The 26,798-nt window shown below is 43.4% G+C and overlaps 1 protein-coding gene across 6 annotated transcripts in view; it reads right to left on the bottom strand.

Moving 5' to 3' along the window:
* Positions 1-26,798, bottom strand: part of GTF2I (general transcription factor IIi) — a 164,791-nt gene that overhangs the window by 67,681 nt on the left and 70,312 nt on the right. For all 6 annotated transcript variants that reach the window (XM_077482377.1, XM_077482378.1, XM_077482373.1 and 3 more), the window contains 7 exons: positions 26,551-26,628; positions 21,477-21,530; positions 20,940-21,035; positions 20,726-20,791; positions 14,339-14,522; positions 12,814-12,872; positions 5,967-6,038 (listed from right to left, as the gene is read on the bottom strand). In XM_077482377.1, coding sequence (XP_077338503.1) covers positions 5,967-6,038; positions 12,814-12,872; positions 14,339-14,522; positions 20,726-20,791; positions 20,940-21,035; positions 21,477-21,530; positions 26,551-26,628 — 609 coding nt within the window. The remainder of the gene's footprint in view (positions 1-5,966; positions 6,039-12,813; positions 12,873-14,338; positions 14,523-20,725; positions 20,792-20,939; positions 21,036-21,476; positions 21,531-26,550; positions 26,629-26,798) is intronic.

Raw genomic sequence — 26,798 nt, 5'->3', positions numbered from 1 at the left:
ACAAACTTTTACCCTTTAAAATCTCCATAGGCAACGTTTAAAAAATTCTACAGGTTGCACGTTTTGAGTTACAGAGAAGGCCTAGGCCTAGAATTATTGCTTTCACTCTTCCGATCACAGCGATACCTCACATGTGTGGTTTGAACATCGCTTTCATATATGCGTTCGCTTCTGCACGCAAGCTTGGCGGGACAGGGCGCGTTTAAAAATTATTATTTTTTTCTTTATTTTAACTTTTATTTTTTTCACTGTTCTTTTAAAAAAAAGTGTGTCACTTTTATTCCTATTACAAGGAATGTAAAAATCCCTTGTAATAGAAAAACGCATGACGGGTCCTCTTATATATGAGATCTGGGGTCAGAGAGACCTCACATCTCATATTTACACTAAAATGCAATTTAAAAAAAAATCGTCATTTGAAAAAAATAAAACAAATAAAATGTCCCTCTAAGAGCTATGGGCAATGGACTTGGAGACAGGTGGGGGCTGGGGGCGCTATCTTCCCCTCACTGGTCTCCATGTCAGGCCAGGGACCGGTCCAGATCGCCGTCACGGACCTGGCTCCTAACTTTTTTAGCTGGCTCCTAGATTCCAAGCAAATTTGTCAACCCCTGATTTAAGCCATATCAAGCGACGCAGCACCACCGCCGATAGTGAGGCTCTACAAAGCAAAGGGGCCATATCCAGGGCCGCATCACAGACATACTTAAGGCCGTGCACCAACTGGTCTGCCAGTTCCACGCAGACTGGGGAAACCTGTTCCTTCCCCAACTTGTGGTGCAACAACTTAGCCCATTCAGTAAGTATTTGTGACACCAGGGCCCTGGCCAACACCGGCCGCAATGCTGACCCCAAACTCTCCTCAAAGGGGTAACCCATCCCCATTCATCTTGGGACTGAAAAGGCCTGCTGCGGGCTTCCCCACCTCCTTGTAAATAAACGTATCAAAATAAGTTAAATACGGAAACACCTTTGCAGTGCGGGCCGGCTTGTGGGACCCAAAAGGGGGCCGACACCTCCTCAGATGCCCCCGCTGTATCCTCTATCTTTAAGGTATCCTGCACCGATGTGCTCCTACTTGCGCTTTCTCCTGCGCTAAACCGGACACGGAGTCTTCCTCACTGTCCGAATGGTTCTGGTCCGCATCCTCTGAAACATCAGAACAGGGGCCGCCTGCCACAGCGGGACCCGAGTCTGAATCAGAGCTCTCCCCAGAAGACGGGGGGAGGAGGGGGCATTTTTTATCCCCCTTGCACCTGCACGCCGCTTCCACCCTGGCAACAAATGATTCCAGGACCGCCGACAGAGCGTCCATAGGCACCGCAAATACAGGGGAACTGGTTGCAAAAATAGGGGTGCCTGGAGAAGACGCGCCAGCTTCTGACACAAATACTGACCCACGCTCGCCTGTCACCCTTAGGGACCTAAGGCAAGCAATAGCAAATGTCCACCCTCCTAGCTGCCACAGACTGAGGGCCCCCCCGCAGGAATCTTCACACTGACCCAGGTGCTGTGCGGATGCCGTCAGCTCTCCCCTCTGGCTGCCACGAGGTGTCCTGTGTACGTTTTTCATGATGCACCAGTCTAAACCAGCCACCCAGCGTTAGAGCAAAACAACCTGAGGCTACGCCTCAGCAAAAAGCACCTGAAAATGACCGCCGGACTCCAGGAAAACGACTACGTTTACAAGAAAATGGCTGGCTACAGGAAAAAGGCCACGGTTCCCGCGGTGACCAGTGTCCCCACATGGCAACACACAGACACCCAAAAAAGGCACAAAAATGGGGGGGAAAAAACCACCAACCGCAGCCCCCTGCCAGGACCCAGAGACCGCCCAGAGGAACCCCGGCTAGGTACATGCCCCGCACCCCCTAAACCCAGTCACACAGCAGCCCCTTAGCATGGGGAGGAGTGGTGGGGTGGCGGTCAGCCATGGCACACTGTGACTCGGACAGCAGTAGCCCGGTCATATGTGTGACCCGGAGCATATAGCTCACCGGCCGCGCCTGGACCAGAACGGGGTATGTCGTGGCCGACCCAGCTCGTAGCTAAGGTCTGCACGCGCTCGATGACCAGGCTGGGGAGACTATCAGGATCTATATTATCCAGCTTGTCACCCAGCCCGGCTGTTGACTTTAGATCATAGGAACCAAAAGCAGCAAAAAAGAAAACATTCCAAGGACCATTGGTCCCCACAGGGAGCCAGGTCCTTCTTCTAGACTAGGCAGAAACAAAACTGAGCTGTTGGAAGCAGAGTGAGGGGTTAAAGTCAGTAGGACTGCCCCTGGGCGGTGCTATGTTCTGCCTAGTCTTCTTCTGAAGGTGGCGATATAACCCTAAGGTCAAGATTTAAGTGCTGTGTCCGTCAATGAACGAAAGAGAAACTCTGACATTCAAATAATTGACTAAGCACGATTGGAATTGAAGTTCCTGAACAACTGAAGGGCCATAGTTTGGAGACCCCTGCCATTTACAAATCTGTCCAGTTCCGTGCTGAATCTGGCATCCCCACCAATCAAGACATTCGCACTGGAACACCTATAGGTTTCGCAACCACTCCTCCGGGTCAAGATGCTGCCGGCTGAGGAAATTTGTCTGCCAATTGTCTACTGTTCTGCATCTCCAAACTAAGAATTGCAAATGTGTGAAACAAAAGGTTTTTGTAGTTTCATACAAAAGGTTTATACAGGACAGATGTACGGTGCTATGTATATGATAAACATTTTTTACAACCCAATAAACAAAAGAAAAACTTGCGTCAATTATTTGCATATTCAGCGATAACCATACGTTGCATATCAAGATATACAGATAATAGGGAGTGAGGAGTTGGACTGGGACTTGTTCTGGATTGAAAGGTTTGACCCAAAGAGCCTACTCCTACCACAGGTAACATCCTTATTAAAAGAGTATCTATGGCTGGTTCAAAGAGGTGCTGTCCACTGAAGGGGACACAAATCAAATTTCTATTACAAAACAGTTCCACCGTTTGAGACTTAAGACAAATTGCCCTATGCATATGCACCAACAAGAGACTCCTGCGAGAAACCAGAAAGGAGGCTTTCAGTAAGCCAATGCAGCTGAAATTCAGTTCCACACCTGCTCCACAACAAGCAGCAACATGGTGGTTGCTGGATCCCATTTAAAAGATTCCCCCAAGTCAGACATTGTCTGACACAGTAAAATCACAGCCATTCAGGTGCAAGACAGGACCTGAAAGTGAAAACAGTTCAGTTGGGTCTTTAAAGTGGAACTTAACTCATTTAATTGGACCATCTGCGTGCTAAACGGAGGGAGGTCTAGGTGCCTACATATAGGCGGATGTCCTACCTGTGTGTGGTCGCCTCCTCTCTCAGAGCACGATACTGCATGATGTTGGTGTTGACTATCGATGGCTGGCAGGCTAGCTTCTTTTCCATCACGCATCCAGGGATCCTACATTTGTTTCATGACGGCACTTTCATCTCACTATGTCTACTTTTAGTATAGGTAATTTCACCATTGTTTTTTCTGGGGATTGTTTTCTCTTTTGCATTTCACTTCTAGTCTCCTTTACACTAGGAGGTTGTCCACACTGCACCTTATCACATACCCAGTTTCTTTTTTTTCTATTCCCCCTTCCTTTAGTCTTTACTATATTACCCATATGCTTACTATATTATATATATATATATATATATATATATATATATACACACACACTAATATTTATTACAGTATACCCCTATAGTTTACATTCAATATTACAGCGTTGGAAGGGGGATCTCGTTTGCACAGTTCTTTCATTTTTGTTCCTTGTATGGCCTTATCCTGCTGCCGCTTTCGTCACTGTTTTAGCTCCCTGGGGGATAGTGGTTCATCCCCCGATGCATCTTACCAGAATTATTTTTATTATTTACCTGTTTATCATTATACCATATACCTACAGGTTAGAGCGGTAGGATCATAGGTGTTTCCTCTCTTCCTGTACTAAATTATCATTAATTATTTATATACAATTTATTATAGATATTCCAAATCAGCTTCTCCTGATGAGTGGATACAAATCCACGAAACGCGTCAAGCTTTTATATTTGATGCCATATCACAGTATCCATGTCCATACCATGGGTTTTGTTAAAGGGTTGAGACATTAATTTATTTTTTATTATAATATGTTCATCATGTTTGTTTATTTTGGGTGTACTGCTGACATCAATTTTATCATGTGATACATTGTTTATTATGCTATCAATTTTACTATGATGTACTAATTATGTTTTACCTACTTTGTATCATACTTATTGATTTAATTAAATACTTAGAAAATATTTCTCTATGCCCATTATTCTCACTGAACACTGTGTATACTATATTTAATGTCTTGGCCTACCTGAGTGGTGTATTTCATATAAAGTCACAATGTCCCCCATGTCCCCTATTTTCCCCCCTTTTTTTATTGAACTAAACTCATCAATTTAACAGTTTCCCCAAACTGTTTCAGAATGATCCACAGGGGGAGCGGAAATCAGATGCACAATCAGATTGAAAGGGCATGGAAGCACATGTAAGACCTCTGTGATCCAAATAAACTAGTTATTTGAGCCATAAAAGCTTCCATGACCTTAGCAAAAGCCTCAGCAGGGAGCAGAGGACCCAGCTACACCCAACAGGGTCAAGGAGGACTACGAATAAGGGAGAACCTAGCAGTAGACAGTAGAGGAGAGACGAATCCAGGCTGCAGATGTTGGCACCATCAGTAGGTACTTTGCAAACAATCCACAACCCCAACCAACCAAATTATCAGAAAGTGAGCTAGGGGCACCCAATACAAATGGGACTGTTCCCCTGTAACCAGAATCTGACATTTTTCATCTGCAATGCAGCTAAGCAATATACAGGCTGAGGGTAGGAGTTGAGACCCCAAGTACTCATGAAAACCAGACATTTGGAAGCAGGCAAGGGTCAGTGAAATGACAGCATGGGATAATCCACTTGGGGTGCCCAACCAGTGGCCCATGGAGCCTTCTGATGTGTCCCGAGACCTCCTGCTCTGGAATGGCAGGTTGGCAAGCCCAGATCACCGGTTCCCAATCTGCCATCCCAGAGCATCAATGTTGTAAATGAAGCCAGAGACAGCAACAGCCATTGATACTTGAATGGAAAACACATTAAAAGGTAAGTTTTTTAAAAACACAGTGTATATATAAATTGGCACATCTGTTCTGCAATAGTTACTGGGCTTCTTTCAAAATCATTCGCACTGAGCCATAGAATTTTGTTATTACCTGTGGGTTTGGTGTGCTTTCAGAAAGTGCGACCTGCAGGACATAATAGATGTCTATGGCAAAGTGCAGCTAATCCTCAGGAAAGCCACAGATGCACTGCGCAGCACCATCAGTGTGGGTAAACTGTAGTGAATCAGTGTGAATAAAGCCTTAGGTCCCTTTCACATCATGGGTCTAGCCCAAATTACATCTGCCGCACCAGAGAGGTGCAGGGAAGGTCCAAACGGATGGTGTCCATTTATACCTACTGTAACTCCAATCTGATCTGCTAAAAAAAAAAAAAAAAACAGAAAGGCAATCTGTCCCTTTCCATCTGGGCAGATCAAATCAGAGGGCCCATAGTGCAGAGTGGGCTTTGTCTGTGTCTGCTCTACATATACGGAGTGATCACAGACCAGCTTTTTGTGTCCAATCCTTCCATAGGGAGCAGTATACATGAATGAAGACTGTATGTGAAGACCTGTGTGGACAGGAAAAAAATCAAACTCACTTGATTTTGGAAAATTATTTTCGGAGTGTTTTATGAATGCTTTCATGAATTTAAGCATATTCAGTTTTTAACTGGTACCAATAACATGTGAAAATCAATCTTAAAAAGTAAGTAGGACCATACAAACAAAGGGGTTTGCTATACTTCAAATAAAAGTAGCGAAATAAATGCCTTATACAAAATTATTGAGTTAAAATAATTACCCTTACCAAACTTTTTACTGAACAGCTGGTCAACTATTTTCCTTAATTTTGTAATTCTTGTATACCACTCTTCTTTCACTAATGGGAAAATAAAAAACAAGAACATTCATATTTTTACAGTTTTTGTTAACAACTCGGAAATGTAATTAAAAGAGAAGTGCAGGAATAAAAAAAATATAAAAACAAACATTCATTCATTCTCACCTAGATGGCTGCAGCATTAAGCCGATGCTGCAGCTGTCCCCTGCCGAGTCTACATCTAGAATTGAATGATCAACCAGCACTGTTCACTCAGTTCTCGTGTTCACTCTGAGAACAGAGAAGTGACTGTCAATCACTGCTCAGTGCTTTGCCCCTGCATTTACTGGAGTGCCAGGCTGTGCAGGGGGCAGGAGAGGCTTGGCTCAGGCTCTCAGGATCCTGACATTGTTGAGATCCCTGCATAGCCTGGACTGGCTCTGTGACATTAGCAGACAGTGGTTTTTAGCCTGCTGTTAGCTGGATCAAAAGAGTGCAGAACTAAGTACATTCCTGTGGGCCACAGAAAAATAGGATGTTTAAAACAGCTTACCTGTAAAATCCTTTTCTTTGATGTACATCAGGGGACACAGAGCCATAGTACCTACTACGTGGGTTATATCGGCTTATCAGGTGCTGGACACTGGCATGCCCCTTAAGACGTGAACTTCCTACATATAACCCTCCCACTACTGGGTGTCCTCAGTTTTGTAGCCAAGCAATCAAAGTGTAGAAGAAGAAGGGAGGGACCTCTGTGTCCCCTGATGTACAGCAAAGAAAAGGATTTTACAGGTAAGCGGTTTTAAAAATCCTATTTTCTTTTCTTACATCAGGGGACACAGAGCCGTAGTACTTACTACGTGGGATGTCCCATAGCAATGGCAACTGAAGGGGGGGCGACGCAACAAAAAAAGGAAGTCAGGGAACTTATACTGCAGCCTGTAGTACGCTGCGCCCAAAAGCAGAATCCTCCTGACCCCTAACATCGATTTTACCATGTCGTGGCTTTACAGATCTAAACCGCAGAAGCCTGATGATGCACCACCCAGGAGGTACTAATCGCCCTGGTAGAGTGTGCCTTAATATGAAAAGGAGGAATCTTCCTCTTTAAACCATAAGCATGCACAATGACTTGACAAATAGTGGATCTAGATGCTGCCTGTCCTTTCTTTAGACCATCCGGCAGAATAAACAAAATATCTGTCTTACGAACCTGAGCGGTCAATTTTAAATACACTCTGACCGCCCTTACTACATCAAGGGAATGTAGCACCCTCTCTTTCCTAGATTGAGACTCTAGGAAGAATGAAGGAAGAACAATATCTTGGTTTAAGTGAAACCCTGTCACTACCTTTGGCAGGAATTCAGGATGAGGGCGTAAAACCACCTCATCCTTATGCATAATCAGATATGGATGGCTTCTTACAAGATAGAGCCGCTAGTTCAGAAACTCTTCTGGCAGAAGAAATGGCAACCAGAAATACTATCTATCTTTCTGGTCAACAGAACCAAGGGAATCTCCCGTAAAGGTTCAAAAGGCTGCTTTTGTAAAGCTGACAGGACGAAGTTCAAATCCCAAGGATTTAGGGGTGTCTTGATTGGAGGACTGATCTGTGTTACCCCCTGCACAAAGCTACGCACTAAAGAGTGAGAAGCTTAAGGCCCCTGAAAGAACACTGATAAGGCCGAGATCTGGCCCTTGATGGTATTCAAGGCCAGATTCATCTCTAATCCCATCTGTAGGAATTCAAGAATTCTACCTATAACATATTTCCTGGGGTTCAAACCCCTGGATCCGCACTAGGCAACATATACCTTCCAGACTCTATAGTAGATGATCCTGGAAGCTGGCTTCCTGGCATTAATCAAGGTAGATATGACTGAAGGAGATAACCCACGACCCCTTAGGATGTGGGTCTCAATAGCCAGACTGTCAAATTTAGCATCTGTAAGGTAAGATGGAATACCGGACCCTGCGAAAGAAGGTCCGGCCGTAATGGCAGAGCCCAGGGAACTCTTACTGCCATCCTTATGATCTTGGCGAACCAAGGCCTTCTGGGCCATGCTGGGGCCGCAAGAAACACCACCCTTTGTTCCTGCCTGATCCTGCAAAGACGACACAGAACTAGCAGAACTGGAGGAAATGCATAGATCAGATAAAACTGATACCATGGGAAGACTAATGCATCTGTTCCGCAAGCTAGAGGATCCCTTGTCCTTGACACAGTTGTCGACTTTGTTGTTGAATCTGGACGCGAACAGTTCCACATCCGGAGTACCCCATCTCTGACATATTGCAAGAAAGATGTCGGGGTGAAGAGACCACTCTCCTGGAAGCAGTTGTTAGCGGCTCAAGTAGTCCACCTGCCAATTCTCTATCCCGGGAATGAACACTGCCGATGATAAAGGAACGTTGTGTTCTGCCTAAGACAAAACGTGATTCATCTCTCTCTGGGCTGCACGACTCCTTGTGCCCCCCGGGTGATTGATGTAAGCCATAGCCGTGGCGTTGTCAGACTGAATCCTGAGAGGACAGCCCTTTTGTCTGGCCGTCGAGGCTCTTAAAGCCAGATGGATTGCCCGAATTTCCAAAATATTGATAGGCAAAGTCCTTTCCAACCTGGACCACCTTCCCTGGACAGAATCTTCTTCCAGGACCGCTCCCCAGCCTGAAAGACTGGCATTTCCGGTTACTAACTTCCAGGTGGAAGGCAGAAATGTCCTTCCCTTTTGAAGGTTGCTGGACATCAGCCACCAATTTAGGCTCTGACGTACTTCAGGAGCAAGCTGAATCTGAAAATCTAAGCCCTGAACCTTTTTGTTCCAGGCTGACAGGATTGCACTTTGTAGCAATCTTGAATGAAACTGTGTGTAAGGGACGGCCTCGAAGGAGGCCCCCATCTTCCCCAATAATCTCATGCACAACCGAATTGAAGGCTTTTTCTTTGCCTTGATGAGGTGAATTAGTTCTACAATGCAACTGATTTTCTTTGGAGGTAGAAATACGTTTCCCTGCCTGGTATCCATGATTAGTCCCAGGTACTGTACTCTCCTTGATTGCCTCAAGGACAAATTTTCTAGGTTGAGAACCCAGCCTAGAGATTCCAGGTAGTTTATCGTTGTCACCAGACCGTGGTCTAATCCGGAAACCGAATGATCTACTAAGAGTAGGTCGTCCAAATAGGCTAGGACCATTATGCCCTGAGCCCTTAACCTGGCTAAAGCAGGAGCCAGAATCTTTGTGAATACTGGAGGAGCTGTGGCTAGACCGAATGGCAGGGCCACGAACTGAAAGTGACGGTTTTCTACTTTGAAGCGTAGAAACCTCTGGTGAGCGGGAAATATTGGCACATGAAGATAGGCATCTTTGATATCGATTGAAGCCAAAAATTCTCCTCCTTGGAGGATGGCTACTACAGACCGAATTGATTCTATGCGGAAGGATCGGATGCACAAGTGCCGATTTAGATCTTTGAGATCTAAAATAGGTCTTGCTTCCCCATTTGGGTTCGGGGCCGTGAAGAGGTTTAAATAAAAACCTGTGCCCTGTTCCTCTAAGGGAACCTCTGATATGACTGCCTTGGCTAGCAGATGGTCCAGTGCTAGGAGAGCCTTCTTTTCTGGGTCCTTGGGAACCTTTGTCCTTAGAAACCGGGGAGATGGAAAAACTCGGAACTGTAGTTTGTAACCTAGAGACACCACAGAAGCCACCCATTTGTCCTGACATTGCTCCTGCCAGATCTTTGAAAATTGCAGGAGCCTCCCCCCCACCTGAGCGAGCGGGGGCACCCCTTCATAAGGAGGCTTTAGTACTCTGCTTGGTGGGCTTCTTTCCCCAAGATCTTTTCTGACCTTGGTACTGTCTCTGGGGTTTCCCCCTTGAACCTGACAGCTGAGGCTGTCGAGACTGCCTAGAGGCTGATGTCCCTGATACAGGAGAAGAGGCCCGCTTAAATGAGAAGAGTCTAAATTTCTTCTTTACTGGCAACAGAGAGCTTCTGCCATTGGAAATCTTTTGTAAGTATTTATCCAAATCTTCTCCGAATAGCAGTTCACCATGAAAAGGGAAACTGGCTAGGAGCTTCTTACAAGGTGCTTCGGCTGACCAACTCTTAAGCCAAAGAACTCTGCGAGAATGCACTAGTCCCAACATCAGACGTGAAATCTACTGTGAAACACAGTGCGTCTGCTAAATGAGCATACTGCTGAACCTGTTCAACAGGTAAAAATGTAAGCATCTCCTCAAATTGCTCCTTAATGGCCTGGGATACACCCCTTGCGACCAGAACCAGCTGCACTGCTGAACCTGCTAAAGCCATCTGGTTCTTAGAAAGGTGCTCCAGCTTCTTATCTGCTGAGTCCTTCAACATGAGTGCATTATCAACCGGACATGTGAGATTCTTATTTACAGAGGTAATCGCAGCATCAACCACTGGAATCCCCCATTTCTTATAGAAATCCTCTTCCATAGGATACAGTTTGGCAAACCTCTTAGGAGGATAAAACTGCTTATCCGGGTGCTCCCACTCTGCGTACATAAGCTTTCTTGGATCTTGAGGATGTTGAGCACTTGAAGGGGATATACTGTTTTTAACCCCGCTCTGAAGGGATAAAATTGCATCAAGCTTTTTCTCTAAGCCAGCATTGGTAGAGGACAACACTTCACGTGACATACTCAGGGGCTGAAGCGCCTTGAGCGACTGCAATAACAGCTTTCCCCGACGGCTCAATCTGACCGGCCACAACACTCCCCGAAGAGGACGACATTCTTTTAGACAGGGTCTTAGTTTGTTGTGACCCCCTAGAACCCTTAGAGGAGTTCCTGGCCCCCTTGCCACTCATAGCTTACAGTACAAAGCAGAGGCACTACCATCAAAAGAATGTTACACTTGCTAGGCTATAGTACACTACAATAACTGCTATTAGTCCTAGCTATACAGTACAATGTTGTCAATCAAAAGGGAGATGCCTGTGTCACCAAACCTGACCAGCAACCACTCTGCTCTGTCCCTCCACCGCCAGACTGCAGCTCTGCCTGTGTAGCTTCAAATACTTCCTCCACGTGTGGCCGGCGTCTGATGCAGTTTAGCCACGCCACCACATGCAAAAACGGCCCCCCCTTCCCCTTTCAACTAGGGAAGTGTATAAGTGCTGGCAACATGGCGGCCGGTGGCGGGGGGGGGGGGTAAAACGGCCGTGATTTGCCCCAAACACAAAACTTTTTCTTTCTTTTATTTTAAAGAAAAGAAAAAAAAAAAGAGTCACTGGGCTGGCATCCAAAGGAACAAAAACCGCCACTCTGGGGGCCCAGGAAGTGATCAGACCCCCCTTCATACCGGAGGGCCTGAACTGGCTTGAACGGAGAGGCGAGAGAAAACTTCTGCCGTTTCCAGCGTCAGAATGGTGAGTGCTCAATACAGCCTCCAGTGGTGACACAGACATGACATGACAACATAAATACATGGAAGGAGCGATTCCTTGCAGAAAATCTCCCCTACCTTTCCGCCGCACGGCTTTATCAGAGATAAAAAGCCCAATCTTCGCCCTTCATGGTAGGCTCTTGGACCTTGAAAGAAAACCTTCAGGAACAGGGGTACACTAAGGTAATCCCGCAATCCTGGACCTGCGAGAAGACCCTGCCAGTAAACTTTTATTGGCTTTACTACCAAAAAGTACTGGATCCCAGGGCCCAGCTTAAAAGCATTCGCAAGCAAAACCTTGCGTCTTCGAATGACGAGGCCCGGGTACCGTTCATTTAGTCCATTATGGAGACATCAGAACCGATATGGTCAGGATGGCTGGCTCACATCAAAGCATTACTGCCCGTGGAGCTCAGTACACACATCCTTACACCTGCCCAACACCTTAGACACTGGCAAAAAAACTGAGGACTCTCAGTAGTGGGAGGGGTTATATGGGGGAAGTTCACGCCTTAAGGGGCATACCAGTGTCCAGCACCTGATAAGCCGATATAACCCACATAGTAAGTACTACGGCTCTGTGTCCCCTGATGTAAGATAAGAAAAGTAGGGCTAAAAGAGCTTTGGTCTTATTTATCCTTTAAATCATTGATCAATAGAAAAGTCCTGGTGGAGAGTTTCCATTCAATCAGCACTCACAGCTTATCGACTGCATAGTGTATTCTGATAGCAGGGGAGTCCCGCTGTCAGAATTCAATGGCACAGCAGGGAGGAATCCCACATCTAAATCAAATTTGTGGATGAATTGGGTCAGTTAGTTCAACCCACTAGCTAAAAAAAAAAAAAAAAAAAAAACGGACTCATGTGACAGGAAGTCGAGTGGCAGCAGAAAAAAAAGAACCTGGAGACTTGGAGAAGGCTGAGAGCAATGGAAAGTACTTTTTTTGAGTTAAGAGTATATACTTGAATATATATATATTTTTTCAAACTAGAGTTTAGTTTTTAGGTTGCACCCAATCATTCAATCTAAAAATTAAAACTAGAGCATTTCTGATTGATTGTTCCTTAAAGTGATAGTAAAGTCAATTTTTTCCCCCGATAAAAACAACATGTTATACTTACCGGCTCTGTGCAGTGTTTTTGCACACAGCAGCCCAGATCCTCCTCTTCTCGGGTCCCTCTTTGACACTCCTGGACCCTCCCTCCTGTTGAGTGCCCCTACAGCAAGCAGCTGGCTATGGGGGTACCCGAGCAGAGCCGAAGCTCCCTGTGTCCATTCAGACATGGAGCCGGAAGCTGACCTCACCCCTTTCTCTCCTTACAACCACTTTAAGAATGAATACTCTTTTCTGAATAGGATTGAAAAGAGCGGTCTCAATTGATATGGAAATTATCATCGAAATAGGTTCAGGTACCTCCTGTGTTTAATTTGTCAACTGCCAAGGATTCTTTTGTAGTGTTCAGAAGTTCAGGTCTAGAGAGAAATGAAAAAGACTTCAATGTGAATTCTAGATTTCAGTACATTTTAAAAGAATAGTGTCGTATTGAGCAAGACAAAAATCTTATCACTTGTTTGTCTATTGCCCAGTAGTACAGGGTACAAGTTTAAAATCTAACTGACCGCAATAATAAAAAAAAAATAATAATTATAATCAAAGCTCCTCTTCTTGCTGGTCTCCAAAGGGAGGCAACTTTGATTCGTTTTATGTAGCTGAAGTTAAGCTTTAAATTCAAACCCTGTGGCATAAATAAAAATCGTAAAACAATAAGTATAGGGAGAGCAGAATTCCCTAAAAAATATATTATATGCATAATGCTACAAAGTTTATGTGACCGGGGGTCAATTCACTAAGGATGACTCATCAGCTGTCAGCGGCAATTAAAAATGAAGAAAAAAAATAAAATAGCGTGGGGCCCTCCCTGAAATCCATGACAGACCCTTATTTGAGCATGCAGTCCGGTAGGAAAAAAGGGGGGCGCCCCCTCCTGAACCTTATGAGGCCACAACATGGGGGGGGGGGGAAAGGTTCATTAATTTTCACCGACTATAGAGATTTCTTAAAAACCCTTTCAACACCAAAAAGTTCGGTCTTGGTTTCCTTTTCTATTGTATTATTAAATACCACCACAAGAAAACTAATCTAAAAAAAATAACATTTATTAGGGTAGAGTGTTGTACGACTTGATAACTGTAACTGTCAGACTACCAAAGCACTGGTATCTGAAAAAATGGCCTGGTAATGAAGGGGTACTACAGGCTGGTACTAAAGCGGTTGTTACACATTTGGAAAGCCTAGTACACACCACTAGGTTTTTCATTCAACCCGCTGGGTTGAACGTAAAAGAACTTACAGCTCCGGTCGGAGCCACTGTATTAACAATCTGATGTTAGTACAGCGATCTCCCCAGCTGTTCTATTGTATTCTGACAGGGGGGCGGCCACCCCCGCCAGAACCCGCCATTCAGCGCTCTGAGTCATTGGCTGAGAGAGCTGATGGGGTGGCGGTCAGCTGCTGGTTTTCAGGTTTCTGTCGGACCAGATGCTATACACACAGGCTGAATGTCAGATGTTTACCGAACTGGTCAATGTCACCCGACATTTAGCCAGTGTGTACTAAGCTTTAACCTACGAACCTGCCAGATTGCATTGTTTTCTATTAGTAGGCCAAGTCATAGACTTGAACTGTAAGAAGCAGCAGTATAGCACAGCAGGAAATGGAGCCTGAAATTGTACTGAGCAAATAGGTTTGTCAATAAGTACATATACTTTATAATTACACCTTATCATAGAAACAAATATTTCTGAAATATCAACAGATTATTTACATAATAAGCAGATCTCTCTTTTTTTTTTTTCTTTTTTTTTTTTGCATGTGTTGGAAAAACACCTGTACACTTCTTTTAGAAAGTATTTATTCTTTTTTTTTTATTAAGACATACTTTTTGATGATATAATGGATTCTTTCCCGTGCCAGCAGTATCCTTTCGAGGCGTGGAATTCCATATGTTGATGGCCTTCTGAATGGAATGCCTTCTGGCAGTCCTTCAACATACAAATCTTCTGAATAAGACTGGAAAAGGTGATATGGAACTGCTATTGTACCACTTGCATTTATGGCTTCAGCTTTTAACAAAAATTACAAAAAAGTCTCTCAGTATAAAAGCAGGTCTTGAATTGTACATGTACAATAAATTAATACTACATGGTTTGGATTCTTTAGGGATATGATGAGAACTAAAAAAAGCTTTCCGAGCATGAATTCTTTAATATCCCACAACAGACTACAACTGCAGGACATATTAAATAGCAAATAGCAAGCGACAATATATGCACATTTTAAAGATTCAATAGGTTATGGAAACCCTACTATCTCTTTATGCAATAACTCACTGTCTGACAGTAGCAACTTCAAACTAGCTGATTAAAAAAAAAAAAAAAAGGTGGGGCAAGTAATTTTTTGATCCCCTGCAGATTTTGTAAGTTTGCCCAAAGAAAGTTTGCCAAAGAAATGAAGGGTCTATCATTTTTATCACAGATGTATTTTAAATGATAAAGACAGAAGATCAACAAAAAATCCACAACACACACATAAAACAAATGCTATAAATCAATTTGCAGTTCAGTGAGTAAAATAGGTAATTGATCCCCAAGCAAAACATGACTTAGTGGAGAAACCCTTGTTGGCAAGCACAGAGGTAAGCGATTTCTTGTAGTTGGTGACCAGTTTTGCATGCATCTCAGGAGAGATTTTGGTCCACTCGCTTTTAACCACTTGCCAACCGCCGCACGACGATATACGTCGGCAGAATGGCACGGGCAGGCATATGGGCGTATATATAAGTCCCTGTCTTCCCGCGGGTGGGGGGCCCGATGGGCCCCCCCCCGGTGCCTGCGGCGGTCGGCATTCGTTCGGGAGCGATCCGGGATGAGGGGGCGGCCATTCATTCATGGCCACCCCCTCGCGATCGCTCCCGACGAATAGAAATGCTCCGTGACATCACTTCCTCTCCTCACAGGAGAGGAAGTGATGTAATCTCTCCTCCGTGTCGGTATTTTTTGTTCCGGCACCGAGGAGAGAGGATCGGTGAGTTGCACCAACACACCACACGTACAGTAGAACATGCCAGGCACACTCACACCCCCCCTTTACCCCCCGATCACCCCCCCAATTACCCCTGCCCCCCCCAGTCACAGTGACACCAATTTTTTTTTTTTGCATTGGTGTCATTTGTGACTGTAATAACTGTTAGGGCAGTTAGGGTTAGCCCCCTTTAGTTCTAATGTGCCCCCCTAACCCCCCCAATAAATGTTTAACCCCGTGATCACCCCCCGTCGTCAGTGTCACTAAGGCTGGGTTCACATTGCAGCGGTTTATGAGAACGAATGTGATTCGCACCGCACTGCAGTGCAAATCACATCCGATCTCTGTGCGATTCGAGTTCAGCCATACAGATAGTATGGCTGAATTCGCGCCGCACCCGCCGCAAATTCGCACGGGACCCTTTTTTTGGTCCGCAGCAGAATCGGATCGCATGGGTGTTCACACCATGCGATCCGAGTTTGCAGATCGCACTGCGATATGCGAACTGATCTGGGGGTGTCATTAACATTTCACTGACACTCCCAGCAGTTCGCATAGGGCAGTGTGAACTGCCGCCGGGAGGCATGCGATGCGGGAATCCGCCGCGGATTCGTGGCGTTCCCGCATCGCTCCAGTGTGAACCCAGCCTAATAAGCGATCATTTTTCTGATCACTGTATTAGTGTCACAGGTGACGCTAGTTAGGCAGGTAGGTATTTAGGTTCGCCGCAACTTTTTATAGCGCCAGGGACCCCCATATACTACCGCATAAAGCCCCCCGATTGCCCCCTAGTTAACCCTTTCACCAGTGATCACCATATAACTGTTACAGGTGACGCTGGTTGGTTAGTTATTTTTTTATAGTTTCAGGGCACCCGCCATTTATTACCTAATAAAGGTTTAACCCCCTGATCACCCGGCGGGTGTCATTTGTGACTGTAATAACTGTTAGGGCAGTTAGGGTTAGCCCCCTTTAGTTCTAAGGTACCCCCCTAACCCCCCCAATAAAGGTTTAACCCCGTGATCACCCCCGTCGCCAGTGTCACTAAGGCTGGGTTCACATTGCAGCGGTTTATGAGAACGGATGTGATTCGCACCGCACTGCAGTGCAAATCACATCCGATCTCTGTGCGATTCGAGTTCAGCCATACAGATAGTATGGCTGAATTCGTGTCGCACCCGCCGCACCCGCCGCAAACTCGCACGGGACCCTTTTTTTGGTCCGCAGCAGAATCGGATCGCATGGGTGTTCACACCATGCGATCCGAGTTTGCAGATCGCACTGCGATATGCGAACTGATCTGGGGGTGTCATTAACATTTCACTGACACTCCCAGCAGTTCGCATAGGGCAGTGTGAACTGCTGCCGGGAGGCATGCGATGCGGGAACCCGCCGCGGATTTGTGGCGTTCCTGCATCGCTCCAGTGTGAACCCAGCCTAATAAGCGATCGTTTTTCTGATCGCTGTATTAGTGTCACAGGTGACGCTAGTTAGGCAGGTAGGTATTTAGGTTCGCTGCAGCTTTTTATAGCGCCAGGGACCCCCATATACTACCGCATAAAGCCCCCTGATTGCCCCCTAGTTAACCCTTTCACCAGTGATCACCATATAACGGTTACAGGTGACGCTGGTTGGTTAGTTATTTTTTTATAGTTTCAGGGCACCCGCCATTTATTACCTAGTCTCACTAGTGTACCCCTAAATTTAGGGGTGTCTACTTTCCAAAATGGGGTCATTTGGGGGGCGTTTGTGCCATCTTGGCATTTTATGGCCTTCAAAACTGTAACGCCCTTAGAAAGTTTGAAGGCGGTGCTTGGTTTTCGGGGCCCCGTACGCGGCTAGGCTCCCAAAAAGTCCCACATATGTGGTATCCCCGTACTCAGGAGAAGCAGCAGAATTTATTTTGGGGTGTCATTTCACATATGCCCATGGCATGCGTGAGCAATATATCATTTAGTGACAACTTTGTGAAAAAAATAAATAAAAAAAAAAAAGTTTGTAATTTTCCCGCAACTTGTGGCAAAATATAAAATATTCCATGGACTCAACATGCCTCTCAGCAAATAGCTTGGGGTGTCTACTTTCTAAAATGGGGTCATTTGTGGGGGTTTTGTGCCATCTTGGCATTTTATGGCCTTCAAAACTGTAATAGGTAGTGAGGAGTGAAGTCAAATATTTACGCCCTTAGAAAACCTGAAGGCGGTTCTTGGCTTTCGGGGCCCCGTACGCGGCTAGGCTCCCAAAAAATCCCACACATGTGGTATCCCCGTACTCAGGAGAAGCAGCAGAATTTATTTTGGGGTGTCATTTCACATATGCCCATGGCATGTGTGAGCAATATATCATTTAGTGACAACTTTGTGAAAAAAAAAAAAAAAATTAAAGTTTGTAATTTTCCCGCAACTTGTGGCAAAATATAAAATATTCCATGGACTCAACATGCCTCTCAGCAAATAGCTTGGGGTGTCTACTTTCTAAAATGGGGTCATTTGTGGGGGTTTTGTGCCATCTTGACATTTTATGGCCTTCAAAACTGTAATAGGTAGTGAGGAGTGAAGTCAAATATTTACGCCCTTAGAAAACCTGAAGGCGGTTCTTGGTTTTCGGGGCCCCGTACGCGGCTAGGCTCCCAAAAAATCCCACACATGTGGTATCCCTGTACTCAGGAGAAGCAGCAGAATTTATTTTGGGGTGTCATTTCACATATGCCCATAGCATGTGTGAGCAATATATCATTTAGTGACAACTTTGTGTAAAAAAAAAATAAAAAATTTTTTTTGTCATTATTCAATCGCTTGAGGCAAAAAAATAAAATATTCAATGGGCTCAACATGCCACTTATCAATTTCCTTAGGGGGTCTACTTTCCAAAATGGGGTCATTTGGGGGGGTTTTGTACTGCCCTGCCATTTTAGCACCTCAAGAAATGAGATAGGCAGTCGTAAACTAAAAGCTGCGTAAATTCCAGAAAACGTACCTTAGTTTGTAGATGTGACAACTTTTGCGCAAACCAATAAATATACAGTTATTGACTTTTTTTTACCAAAGACATGTGGCTGAATACATTTTGGCCTAAATGTATGACTAAAATTGAGTTTATTGGATTTTTCTAATAACAAAAAGTAGAAAATATCATTTTTTTTCAAAATTTGCGGTCTTTTTCCATTTATATTGCAAAAAATAAAAATCGCAGAGGCAATCAAATACCATCAAAAGAAAGCTCTATTTGTGGGAAGAAAAGGACGCAAATTTTGTTTGGGTACAACATTGCATGACTGCGCAATTACCAGTTAAAGCAGCACAGTGCCAAATTGTAAAAAGACCTCTGGTCATTTACCAGCAAAATGGTCCGGTCTGAAAGTGGTTAAAGATCTTCTCAAAATTCTTAAGGTTTCTTTTGGATGTCTCTTGGCAACTCAAGGTCTGGTGACTGACTAGGCCACTCAATGATCTTAATGTGCTTCTTGAGCCACACCTTTGTTGCCTCGGCAGTATGTTTGGGTCATTGTCATGCTGAAAGACCCATCCACGACCCATCTTCAGTGTTCTGGCTGAGGGAAGAAGGATCTCATCCAAGATATTCCAATACATGGCCCTGTCAATTGGCCCCTCAATTCAGCAAATTTGGCCTGTAACTTTAGCAGAGAAACAGCCCCAAAGCATAAGGTTTCCACCTCCGTGCTCGACTGTAGGGATGGTCATAGTTAGCATTTTTCTTCCCCAAAACACAGTGAGTCGAGTTAATGCCAAAGAACTGAATTTTGGTCTCATCTGACCACACCACTTTATCCCAATCCTTCTCTGAATCATTTAGATGTTAATGTGCCTTCTTGAGAAGGACTCACTGTGTTTGGAGGAAAAAAAATGATGACTATGACCTTAAGAACACCATCACTACAATGAAGCACAGAGGTGGAAACATTATGCTTTGGGGCTGTATCTCTGCTAAAAGGTACAGACCAACTTTGCCTCATTGAGGGGCCAATGGATTATAAAATCTTGGATGAGAAGAATAACCAAAAGCATACCACCAAGGCAACAAAGGAATGGCTCAAGAAGCACAATAAGGTCATGGAGTGGCCTAGCCAGTCTCCAGACTTTAATCCTATAGAACATTTATGGAGGGAGCTGAAGTTTCGAGCTGCCAAGCGACAGCCAGCAAACCCTAAGGATTTAGGAAAGATCTGCAAAATCCCTCCTGAGATGTGTGCAAACCTGGTAACAAACTACAAGGAATGTCTTACCTCTGTGCTTGCCAACAAGGGCTTCTCCACCAAGTACTAAGTCATATTTTGCTCGGGGATCAAATACTTATTTTACTCACTGAACTGCAACTCAATTTATAACATATGTATCATGTGTTTTTTGATAGATATTCTGAATTTATAGACCCTTCAATTCTTTGTAAGTGGGCAAACTTACAACAGTGGATCCACTAATTATTTTTCAAACTGTACATGTATAGATTTCTATGCAAGGCTAAATTAAAGAAATTTAAATAGATGGATGGAGGAAGCTCCCCTGACGATTATTATATTCTGACAGCCTGTGCCCACAGCTGTCAGATTATTTATGGTACTTATATAGCGCTGTCAATTTACGCAGCGCTTTACAAATACATTGTACATTCACATTGGTCACTACCCTCAAGGAGCTTACAATCTAAGGTCCCTAACTCACATTCATATACTATGGCCAATTTAAACAGAAGCCAATTAACCTACCAGCATAGCAGTGATAGGCTGCAGTCACTAATCAGCTGGCAACTTTCAATTGGACTCCTTTGATCTGCAGGTCCAAGTGTGTTGAAGGGGGCATCTCTGCCAGGGCCACCCACAAATTGAATTTCGGTTGATTCTGCAAGAGATGTCCAAAATTCAATATTGTGTGTGGCCAGCTTAAGAGGAACGTGTAAGTGTTGTCGATCGACTAGATTTTAAAAAGTTTACTAATACAACTCATGTGTGTAAACTAGGAATTATATGTATTTTTTATCTTGAACTTTGACATTACGAATCTAATCGGTCTCTTAATTTCTTTCACAGATCTTTATAGACAGTTATGAAAGGCACTTAAACTACAGTCTACAACAAACTTAAGATAGAAGTCCAGCTTACTGCATTAAAAGGCAAGATTGCAGAAAAAAGCAAGCTAGGCGATTAAACTGCCAGGGCACATTTATAGCTACTCAACTATTTGCATTAAATCTATAGATGTTGCCAAATAAAGCAAACATTACAACATACCATATTTTTTTTCAAACAATTCTTCCACCTGTTTCCTCAGTTCATTAATTCTGGCATTCCATTTTTCTGAAGAAGGAATAGATAAACACTGAATTCTAACCATGGTGCATCAAAATGCCACAAACATAAATTCAATAATCCCAGTGTCTGGAAATAACATAGGCATATTTGACATTACAGGGATTTAATTTACTATAATTAAAAAGAGAGTTACCAAAGTTGAACTCTTTGGCTTTTCTCTTGCATTGGTGATTGGCTGGTTGTGTTCCGGCACTCCTCGGCTTCTTATGAGGTGGTCCATAATCATCACCTGAAGATAGCAAGGGACAATAAACGTAAATATCAGTAAAAAGTGAAAACATTTAGTAAACAGCTAATGCTATCCATACAACACAACAAAATGCACCAATATGCGAGTTCTGTGTAATCACATGCAGATTATAACAAGTGCTGCTTGTGTATTCAAGCTATGGACAAGGAACTGCCAAAGTTTCCCTTTTTTTACTGGGGACTCGGTCGAGGGACCCATAATAGGATTTTGCACCATATAACTAATGTCAGTCCTGATCCCCAGCTTGTTTCATTTTTGAGGGGAAAAGTTAGAGTACTTCTTTAGATGAAAAAGAAAAAAAAAGTTTTTACGTGAAATAAAATATGATGTAATAATAAAAGACACTTAAAAACAGCATTATTATTTTTCTTTACTCTTGCTAAAAATATTACATATAATTAGGCAGTTAAAAACCAGTACCTTCACTATGTTCCATATCTGCTCCTTCATTGGAATCCTCACCATACCCATGACCTTATAAACAAAGAAATACATATATTTTAGGATACATTTTCTAATTACTGCAATAAAATGGAAGAGTTAACATTTGCCTGAATCATTTTCATTGATTCATTAAAATTTATTTCAGCACGTACTTTAATGTTTATAAGAACTTTTACATTGTTGTTGTAAACTTTTCATCTTGGGTAGCTTTTTCAAATTTTTATGGTCAACTTTTACTCTAACATGTATCTGTATGCAACACATCAATCCTGCTGAACTAAAAAAGGACAAAATTAATAACACAAGTCAAATAAAGAATTGAAGTCCCCAAGGGCTTGTGCTTCAGCCTCCCTTCTCTAAAAATGTGTTATTTCCATATTTAGAAAAGTAGCACAAAAAAAGGCTCACAAACCAACTAAACGCGCAGTACAATTACTGTGCATAAACCATACTTTAAGTTCGCTTTAGTAAAGTCCTCTACTCAATTCCCTGAACTCCTGACTTGTCTTACCTTCCAAATTCTGCTTTAAGGCCCTACCTGGCACCATGCACCTTATCCAGCAGAAAAATTCATCACAATGGCTGAACCAAAGTCTTGGGCAAATGTGCATTATTCCATACTACCACAACACGTTAGAGATAGTGCTTTGCAGTGTCATTTATTTTGAATGGCACCCTATTACACCTAGGCGGTGCAGGACAAAGCAACCATGTTGCAATTCACAGCAACACACTAATGTAAACCATCTCTGCATTGTGGTGCGCAGTGGTAAAAAAAAAAATTGTGCACGTTAAAGCATGCTGCCAGCTTGTTCAAAATGAAGGGACTGCTTTAACAAGGGGCATAGGGTTATGTTTATAAAATAATAAATATAGGTCTAAAAGTCTTTTTTTTTTTTAATCCTATATATGTATATATAGATCCTATTTCTTTAAAGCGGGTTATACAGCACAGTGCTTGTGCTGTGCAATTTGGCCCCCTGTATCACCTGAAATACCTGGCCGATTCTGACAGTTTCTACCCTCCCCTCTCTACGCCAACCATGATAATCAGGCCTGCTGAGCAAGGATACTGTTGTCGGAGTACATGCCTCCGTCAGCCGCTGCCTTGCTCTCCTGTGTCTGCGTCTCCCTCCTCCCCCCTCCCTCCCCGTCATCTCCCCGATCCTGCCCCCTCTTCTAAAAAAAAAAAAATGTGATTCTTCTATAGTTCCATCTATTATAGAACATTAAGCTCCCCAAATGAAATTTTCAAAAACATGGTCCAATACCTTACTTCAGAGCACCGTTCAGCGCTCACGTCATTGTTCGCCGCTCTCCTCCCCTCCCCTCCTCAACTGACGTCAGCAGGGGTTTCCCAGCATGTCCCCCTGTAGCTACCAGATTGGACAGGAGACTCGCAGCCAGTCAGCTGAGCACAGAATGGCACTCTGAAGCAAGCTATTATACAGCATATTTTTAAAAATTACATCACTGGGGAGCTTAGTGTTATATATCAGAGAGAACGATAGAAGACATTTTATTTAACCATAAACACTTTAAGTGTTAAACTTAGCTTTAGGGGTTCACTCAAGTTAAAGATAATCAGTCACCAATAAGCATTTGTAATTTAGATCTTTACTCTTGAATTGTTATAGTGCAACAGTTTCTCTCACGGTCTCTGTACGGGGGCCTTAGAGTTCAACACCAAGACGACAAATCTCAGGGAGGGAATAAATCTACATAAAAGCACACACACAGCTATCCCAGCGAGGTAGTAAAAAGGGATTTTGGCTTACCTGTGAATTCCATATCTTGGAATATGGTACAGGACACAAGCTGGATATTCATAGACTATGGATAATAGGCTGCTTCAGGTGATTGAACACTATAAAAAGCTTTTCTGTGCACACCTCTTAGGACCCCCTATAACCCAATCCCACGCCTCAGTGTTTTAGCAAACAATGCATAGCAACATAGAACAGATGGCAGGACAGCCTGTGTCCTGTGCTGTAGCATGATATGGAATTTACAAGACAAAATGCCCTTTTATTTTTGTCATACAGTACCAAACACAGTCTGGATATGCACAGGCCCTGGGTTTACCCAAGCAATGAAACAGAGGTTGACACATAAGGCAAATAAAAGGTATGGACTAAAGACCAGGTGGTGGCCTTACAAGCTGGGCAACAGAGGCTTGATGTCAGAATGGCCAGGAAGCCACCTCTGATCTGGTGAATTGAGCCCATAAGGGTACTGAAGTAACTTAGTGTTTAGAGTATAAGCTTTAGCAATTCGTTATCTTATCCACCTAGCAATAGTGGACTTGAAAGAAGGGAGCTCTTTACAATACATTGTAGGCCTGATAGAGACTGTGGTTTTCAGATAAACTCAGATAGCTCTGGCCACATCAAAGCAAAGGGGAGCAAGTTCTTTGGGATGCAGGGTACAAAGAAGGAAACATTTTCAATGAGGTGTAAGGTTGATACCATCTTAGGAAGAAAGCTGGGTCTTGGGTATAAGACCATCTTATCCCTAGTGAAGAATCAGTAAGGGTTCCTTATAAGAGACACTAAGCCCCCTTTCACACAATAAGACCGCTCAGATCCCCTGTCCATTTTTCAGGCGGATCTGAGAGGACCATTCATTGACTCTTAGGCCCCTTTCACACTGGGGCGTTTTTCAGGCGTTTTTCAGGCACTTTAGCGTTAAAAATCGCTTGAAAGAAGCCTCATCTGCAGTCCCAATGTGAAAGCCCAAGTGATTTAAGAGCCCTTTCACAATGTCAGCGCTCGAAAAACGCTTGTAAAGCGCCGCTTACACTAGCAGCATTTTACCAGCATTTTTCGAGCGTTATTGGGGCGCTTTTAACCCCTGCTAGTGGCCAAATAAAGGGTTAAAAGCACCCACAAAACGCTGCTGCCAATAGCGCTTTTCAGGCGTTTTACAGGCGCTTTCCATCGATTTCAATGGGAAAGGGCGCTTTAGGAGCGTTGTATTCATCGCTCCAAAAGCGCTGCAAAGAAGCTGCTTGCAGGACTTTTTTTGACACCCTGCCAGCGCAGCGCCTCAGTGTGAAAGCACTCGGGCTTTTACATTGGGATTGCAGTTGCGGCTTGTTTCAGGTGCTTTACAGGCGCATTTTTTAAAGCTAAAGCACCTGAAAAATGCCCCAGTATGAAAGAGATCTCAGTGTGAAAGCACTTGGGCTTTTACATTGGGATTGCAGTTGCAGCTTCTTTCAAGTGCTTTACAGGCAATTTTTTTTAATGCTAAAGCGCCTGAAAAACGTCCGAAAAATGCCCCAGTGTGAAAGGGGTCTTATGGGCAGGCAGATGTCAGAGGAGATGTGTTCGCTGACACCTGTCTGCCATCTGATCTGTTCAAGACGGACGTATGGCGATACGTCTGCCATCTGTCTTGGCAGATCGAACAGCATGTCCATTTTTGTCCGATCTCCCCATAGAGATAAGCGGGGCTCTGACAGGTCCCTCCCCGCTCAGTGAGCAGAGATGGACCTGTCATCCGCCAGCGAAGCAATCTCAGTGAAGCAATCTCCTGCTGAGCTGGTGGACTCCCCTGAGCAGATCTGCCCCATGCAAAAGGGGCCCAACTCTGAAATACGTCTGACAGATGAGATAGACACTAAGAACCCTACTATGCAGGGGAGATCACCCAAGCAGAGTTCTCTCATGGGTTCAAAGAGGATTACTGCAGGGGAGCGAAAACCAAATTTGGATGCCAAGGAAGCATTGGGTGCTGTAATGGAAGTCTGCTCCACGAAATGCCTTGGATAAAAGTTATTTTTACAAGGGAAAAAAGCCAGAGATTTCTAGAATAACATGGACAAGGCTGAAACCTGACTGCAGGAAGGCCAGAAAGCGCGGTACAGAGTAATCTCTGTAGTTGAAATGCTTGTGTTCACTAGGCGAATAAGCATTTCCAGGTACATTCATAGATTTTTCTTGATGTGTTTTTTCTGAACAGGGGGATGAGGGTATGACAGTCAGAGATACCCCTGTCCGACACCTGGGTTTCAGAGGCTAAAGCCAGTGACTGAGAAGCATGATGGAACAGGGGGCCTTGAGAAAGCAAGGTCTGGCCTGTTTAAAAAGTGGCCAGGGGTTAGTGCAAAGAGAATCACTGGTTTCTTATCTTCCACTATTATTTTTACAACATGTCCGATTCCTCAAATTTTATTTCCGCACGAAAATCGGCTGTTGCTGCAGCCCACTAATGGTGCGAAATTCATACGAAAATTCTTAGATACGATTTTCGAAAGAAAATTATTTCGAAATTCGAACCGTGTATGGCCGGCATTAATCATTCCCTCATCCAGCTCAATCTCCTTGGAAACCCAAATATTTGGTAAAATAGTATACACACTGTCCTCAATAGCATGTAAACAAATTACATATCAATACTTGGGTATCCAGGGGAGAATTCTTGTATTTCTTTACGCATTTTGAATAATCTCTTTCTTTAGGAGAGAAGGAGAGGTGTAAATCTATAAATTGAACAAAAAGTTATTATATATTATTCAACCGTAATGGTAATAAAATACAATGTATACAGTTACAACATACAAAGCAACTGAACATGGCTTGTTTGTACACTGTAACTGCATAGGTACATTTTCTATTACCAATATGGTTGCAGAATGTATGCTTTATAATTTGCTCTACTGAAGAAGTGCGGTATCTGAAAAACACAGAGAACTATCAAAATTCTCCTCTTGGATAACCTAAAATTGATGTGTAATTTGTTTTACTAGGTTTTCAAAGAATAAATATTTTTGTATCTAAGAAAAATATATGGTCTGCCTTGTGGATCATTTTGCACCAAAGTCCATTTGTTTGAATAACTTTGAATAATAACCAATATTCCTGCACAATAATGGGTACCAGTACTAAATATACAAAAAATTAAAGGGTGCCTATTGTTAGGTAAACAAGGTCTTTCATACATTTTCTAGACTTTATGCTCCTGTACAAATACAGGTTCCACTCCGCGTTACCTACATTGCTACTTTACATTACAGAAATGTATTCTGCACATACATATCTATTACCTTGATAACAGAACTGATAGTAATCTCGATCATTGGACTCTTCTTTTATTATGACTGTGGTTAATTCAAATGAATTATCTGAAATTACATATATTAAAAATAGCCACTTAATTTTTGTAATGATAACCAAAAAGTTACAAAAAACAAAAATAAATAAAAAAAAAAAGAGATGTGTATAGACATTTAATTAAGAGGGTTCCAATACATGACAGCTAGAGATACTGAAAATTTCAAAGTTATTCTTGCGC

Source organism: Lithobates pipiens, unplaced genomic scaffold, assembly GCF_037356315.1.
Source record: "Lithobates pipiens isolate NorthernLeopardFrog02 unplaced genomic scaffold, aLitPip1_a1.2 Scaffold_16, whole genome shotgun sequence".
NCBI classification, from domain to species: Eukaryota; Metazoa; Chordata; class Amphibia; order Anura; family Ranidae; genus Lithobates; species Lithobates pipiens.
The sequence above is the reverse complement of the archived record's forward strand: the minus strand, read 5'-3'. Positions and strand labels throughout refer to the sequence as shown.